Below are 6058 nucleotides of genomic sequence, written 5' to 3' on the forward strand. Positions count from 1 at the left end.
TCATTTCAATGCTTGTCCTTAAGCCTAAACTCCTACTACCTTGAAACTAACACTAAATTAACTCTGTCCCGATGCCAGCACTCCCACGAGTCTATCTCTCTCCTCCCCATGTGAAAAGACACCCCCCTTGTTTTGAGGAGAGAAATAGACACATGGAAGTGCTGGCGTAGACTACACTCACGGACAGAAAAGTACTACCCATTTCTTTATCCACAAAGTATGAGTCTGGCCAGCTTGACTCACACAGGATTGTTTACAATGACTGATCTCATCTGAATCGAATCCGAGTCACCTGTGTAGTCCCTGAGATTTTTGCAAGAACACTTTAGAACTGATATCAATTAAAAATAAAAATTCAGCTCTTGCATTGCAGGTCCATCTCACCAAGATACTGCTTATGAGTAGTGAGAAATTTTCACCCTTAACGAATGCTATACCCTATATGAATAGGGAATAGTGTCTCTACTAACCACCCTTTGGTGAATATGTCACACATGAAAGTAAACAAAATCAACAGAAAAATTCTTATTTGAAATTCAACTGGGAGTAGATTTGCAATCCCATTTGAATAAATTCTTATACAAAAATTGAACAAAAAAGAATGACATCAAAACAGTTAATAGAAAAGATCACCCACAAAGAATAATGTCAAGGTGGATCTAGTGGCCTAGAGTATCCACTCAGTTGCTCCATCTGCCAACTGTTATGTGGCGCAACATGTTCGTAGGTTGGAATATATTGCTGCAAATTAGAAAGCAGAAGAATCACAATCAAGAAACATTATTGAGATTAGAATCATTGGAAGAAAAATGAGTAGGTCAGTTAATCACCTCCATTCTTTCAAGTAGTTCTTTTGCAGTAGGAGCTGATACAATTATATGCCGAGCAGCTGGTTTAATGAAACCTTCCTGAACACCATTATCAAATAATGCAAGCAAAGAATTGTAGTAGCCATCAACATTTAATAAGCCAATCTGTCAACACATATTACCAAGTCATTACATCAATCAGATTTACCAACCCTTACACCCCCTCTCCCAACCTACCCAATCCAAAATGTTCATGAGACAAAGGTCGGTGCACTACTGTTTTATTGTGAATTCCAAGCTGTGCCCATGTTATCATCTCCAGCAATTCTTCCATGGTTCCATACCCTCCTAAAATAGTTCAACATATCATCAAGAAAATTTGGAGAACACTACACAAAATGTATCTGGAAGGAGACATACTTCTATGTTCCAAGGTCAAACGGTACAGATTTTTGTCTAAAAGAGTAGAACAACCATAACCTTGAGCAGTTTACAGTTCACCTTCACATTTACATTTGAACTGAAAGAATTCTTTGGTTACTCACCAGGAAGAGCAATAAATGCATCAGCTTGTCGAGCCATCTCAGCTTTACGCTCATGCATGTCTGAAACAGTTCTCACTTCTCCCACTGTTTCTCCAGATATCTGTCAAGGAATCCAGGTTACGACCTCAAAAACCACTCATTAGTCAAATCAATGCTTCCGGTTGCACTCAAGATTCAAGTCATCCTCTGTAGGAGACCAGCAAATGTTAGTTTCATTGTGACCTGGCTGAGCTTTATGACTCAAAATTTACAGAAAAAACTACAGAGCATGGTAGTGGCAACAATAAAGATCAGCTTTTATAACCACCAGATTTTGGGAAAAAATGTATTGTATGCCACGTGGCCCACGTCAAGAACAGCTCTGTAGTTGTGTAACAAGAACTCAATAGTGCACTTCTCTCAATTGTGCCGAAATAGAAGAGCCTTATGGTGCAGTCTTTCAGTTTTAGTGAACTTTAATAGTGTTGAGTTGCTTCAGAAGAATCAAACTAGATCCCCTTATATTAGTCTATAAATGCTTCAGGCAGTTTAAGAGATACTAATAAATAAGTGGGAATCAGATAAGGATGGAATAAGAACAAAAATACCTCAATAGGCATAAGTGCTACTGGAATGACCCTGCATACAAACAGTAAACAAAAACAGCAGTTAATACATCAACTAGACCAGAAATCAATTGATAAATGGAAACCAACCCTCAACCCCCCCCCCCCAAATAACAACAACAACAAAAAGAAAGAATTTTAATCTTCTGGGCCTGTTCTATACTTACCCAAGAACATGGCAACCTCCATCGTGAACTCTCTGAGAAATCAAACCCATCAACCCAATACTGCCTCCTCCATATACCAAATCTATCCTCCGCTTCACCTGTAAACCATAGTCCATACCATTGAAATTAAACGAAATCCCATAAAAGTTTTTCATTCCTAAATCCAATAAAGTGAAATAATCAAACCAGTCTCCTACAACCCAACAGTCACATTCTAGGAAAGGAAAACAAGAAAGTCAAATAGAGCGAATAACCATTACTGAGAACGTCAAAATTAATCAGGAATGCATAACTAAACGCATGAAGTGGGAGAGAAAACAAAAACCCATGAGGGAAAAATAGCAATCTCAATCAATGGATGAATATTCTTTCTTAAAGAAAGAAATAGAAACAGAAAGAGTAGGAAAAAACCAACCAGTTCATTTCCCAATTCAAGAGCAGCATCGCTGTAGACTTTTCTATTGCCAGCGCTGCTCCCGCAGAAGACACAGACGCTGTTAAATTTGCTTTGTGTATTGCCTTCCATTTGCAGGATTTCAAAAGCTTCCATTCAATTACAACCCATGAGAAAGAGAGAAATCTGTCACTTGGTTATCCGGATTTCAAACAACGAAAACTTAAAAAGGCAAAACAAAACAAAGCAAAAAGAGGAAAGAACGAATACGAAACCAGCCCTCAAAAGACAATCCGAATTCCCCCTGCAATCGGAAGACTCACATTCTGGAACCTTATTATATTCTTGAGGGTAGAAAAGAAAGCACGATAATGCCACATGCACTATTGAGCTTCTAATCAACGTCTTCTTGTCGGCCTTAAGATTAAAAAAAACGAAAGCAACAAAAAATTATTTTTCTTAGTCAAATCGATGCTGCATTTGAGGCTGCAATGGATCAGTGGAGGCGGCGAGGCCAGGAAACAGGATCAGTGCCACTAAGGGGGATAACATTGTATTAAAATCCTCAAGCAGTACCGGCGGGGTGGCAGTGCACATCTGACGTCACAGCAGAGGCCATGTGGCATGCAGTAGAAGCCGTGTGTGTCATGTGTGTCACATGGCCTTTGATATGCCGTCGGATGTGCACTACCACCCTACCGATACTGCAGAGGATCCTAGTTCGATAAAATTCTGTCCAAATCGATCAGACCAACCAAAAAGACCGGTTAAATCTTGATCAAAATAAACTATTATTGGTTTGGTTTCGGATTGGGGTTTCATGGAACTGATAGAAATCAAAACCAAACCAAACCGATCAAATATATCAATCGAAATTAAAAGTGGACCAAACTCAATAAAAATCGAGAGCTGACATATAGTAACCCAATAAGATACTGAAAACTCATTAAAAACAAGATTTTTTCATTAATTTCTATAGAAGAGCAGAGATTTAGATCCGGTGAGGTGCACAAGAGTGTCGATAAAGGATGATGACATCGTGAAGAGATGGGATGAATATATTTGTGACCTACTAAATAGAGATAAGTTGAGTAAAAATGAACTAGATGAGTACATTATGCATCAAAGCACCACACGTCATAAATATGTAAGAAATGTTAGCATGACAAAAGTTAAAGAAGCTTTAAGAAAGATGAAACCAGGAAAGATTCCAAACCTAGATGAGATTCCGATAGAGGTGTAGAAAGACCTTGGAGGTTGTGGGGTTTATTGGTTAACCAATTTGTTTAATAGAATTATAAATACAAGGAAGATGATAGATGGATGGAGGAAAAGCATTGTATTAAAAAATCTGATATCAAAGGAAGAGGACAGAGAGAAAGCCTGAGTCGAACGAGGTTGTTCTGTCTTTAAGACAGTATTTGCACCCTACTACTGCAAATGGGTTATAGCAAATCTGCCTCCTAAGATAAATTAGGCTGGACTGATTACTGATTGCAGAGACAGTAATCACTTGAAACTAACAGAAAATTGATCTCGGACTAACAGATTTCATGGGCCATTTATAGGGTCACAAAGTCTATTCGGATGGATCACATCCATTGGGCTCATATGGCTATTCTGATGGGTCATGACCATTGGGCTCTCACGGCTATATGGATGGGCTACAACCAGTGGGCCTAATTGTGACGATACGCACAGGCGAAGTGCAAAATACGCCATCAAAGCGCCTCACGTACGTGCTCGAATGGTCACCGTCTTCGCTCGTAAGTGCACTGTACAATTCTTTCTAAACATAACATGTGATAATACATCACAAACATATATAAGTCAAAAGATTTTTTTTTTTCACAATCGATATGTGGGACTTTAGTCCCACACCAATATTTAGAAAAATTCCAACACATTTTAGTCCTAATCTACAAAAATAAAAGTGATATCCAAGCTGCAATAACTGTAGAAACAAAAAGCTTATGAGTCACACTCTAAAACTTTGGGATAAGGTTTTGAAGCTCGTTTGAGAAGAAAGACTCATATCTTGGTGAACCAAGTTGGCTTTATGCTAGGTAGATCCACAACAGAAGCTATCTTCTTATTGAGGAGGCTCATAGAAAGATATAGAGATAGTGAGAAGGATCTTTATATGATCTTTATTGACCTAGAAAAAGCCTATGATCGAGTCCCTAGAGATTTAATCCGACATATTCTAGTGAAAAAAGGGGTTTCGAGTAAATATGTAGATATTATAAAAGATATGTATGACGACGTGGTTACCAGTGTGAGATCTGTGGGAGGTCAAGACAAAGAATTCTTAATTATGATTGTGCTATATCAGGGATCAACCTTAAGCCCTTATCTTTTTGGGCTTATCATGGATGACATAACCAATAACATTCAAGACGAGATCCCGTGGTATATGCTCTTCGCCGATGATATCGTTTTGGTGGATGAGACAAAAGCAGAGATTAATGCTAAGTTAGAGCTATGGAGATCAACCTTGGAAACAAGAGACTTTAAGATTTGTAGAACAAAGACGGAATATATGTCGTGCAATTTCAGTCCTACTATGATGGAGACTGACATTGTGTGAATTGGGGAAAAATAGATACCACAAAATGACTACTTAAGATATTTGGGGTCATTCACAAATAAGGAAGGTGACATAGAGGCTGATGTTTCACAGAGAATTAAAGTGGGATAGATGAAGTGGAGAAGTGTGTCCGGGACGCCGTGTGACTGACGTGTTCCTTTAAAGCTTAGATATAAGTTCTATAGGATTGTTGTACGACTAACTATGATGATGAGGCAGAATTTTAGGCAGTTAAGAAGTGTCATATTCAGAAGCTATGCGTAGCAGCGATGAGAATGTTAAGATGGATGTGCGAAAAAATTAGGATGAATAAAGTAAGGAATGAGTATATTAAAGCTGACTTGGGAGTTGCCCTGATCAGTGATAAGCTTCGAGAGAGTCGTTTGAGATGGTATGGTCATGTTCAACAGAGACCTAAGGACACCCTTGTAAGGAGGAGTGGTATGATCCGGATTGAACGAGTTAATAGAGCTAGGAGCAGGCCTAAAATGACCATAGGAAAAGTTGTGAGAAAGGGCATGCATAGTCTTGGTCTTGTACCATGTATGACCGCGGATTGAGCCTATTGAAGGCCAAGGATCGATGTATCAGACCCTATTTAGCTAAGATTCTCCTGCCTTGCTGGGTTGTGCTTCTTTCCTTTTATTTTAATCTATCACTTTTCTTTTATTTTTCACCGTTCATTTGTCATTTTTCATTTTTTACTTTCATTTCCTTATTTTATCTACACCTCAGTTTTACCTACTTTGTTTGATTTGGATCCATATAACCGACTTCATTAAGTTGGGATAGGTTGAGTTTGTTGTTGTATGTACACATGTTAACCCGAAAATCGTAACGGATCAAACCCAACAGTAGCCCTAATACAAATCAATAAGATATCAGATCAAACTCAACCGAAACTAGGCCGAATCAAACGATTGACACCCTTAGTACCAGTAACCCAAG

The 6058-nt window shown here is 38.6% G+C and overlaps 1 protein-coding gene across 1 annotated transcript; it reads right to left on the reverse strand.

The window, feature by feature from the left end:
* Nucleotides 1-571: 571 nt before the first annotated feature.
* LOC122656304 (cytokinin riboside 5'-monophosphate phosphoribohydrolase LOG8-like) lies at nucleotides 572-2768 on the reverse strand. Its single transcript, XM_043850786.1, has 7 exons — nucleotides 2542-2768; nucleotides 2127-2224; nucleotides 1942-1972; nucleotides 1355-1454; nucleotides 1087-1157; nucleotides 831-974; nucleotides 572-741 (listed from the first exon to the last, which is right to left on the reverse strand). The coding sequence occupies exons 1-7, from the start codon at nucleotides 2674-2676 to the stop codon at nucleotides 649-651; spliced, it is 672 nt and encodes a 223-aa protein (XP_043706721.1). The 5' UTR covers nucleotides 2677-2768; the 3' UTR covers nucleotides 572-648.
* Nucleotides 2769-6058: the final 3290 nt, after the last annotated feature.

This window comes from Telopea speciosissima, chromosome 3, assembly GCF_018873765.1.
Source record: "Telopea speciosissima isolate NSW1024214 ecotype Mountain lineage chromosome 3, Tspe_v1, whole genome shotgun sequence".
Classification (NCBI taxonomy): Eukaryota; Viridiplantae; Streptophyta; class Magnoliopsida; order Proteales; family Proteaceae; genus Telopea; species Telopea speciosissima.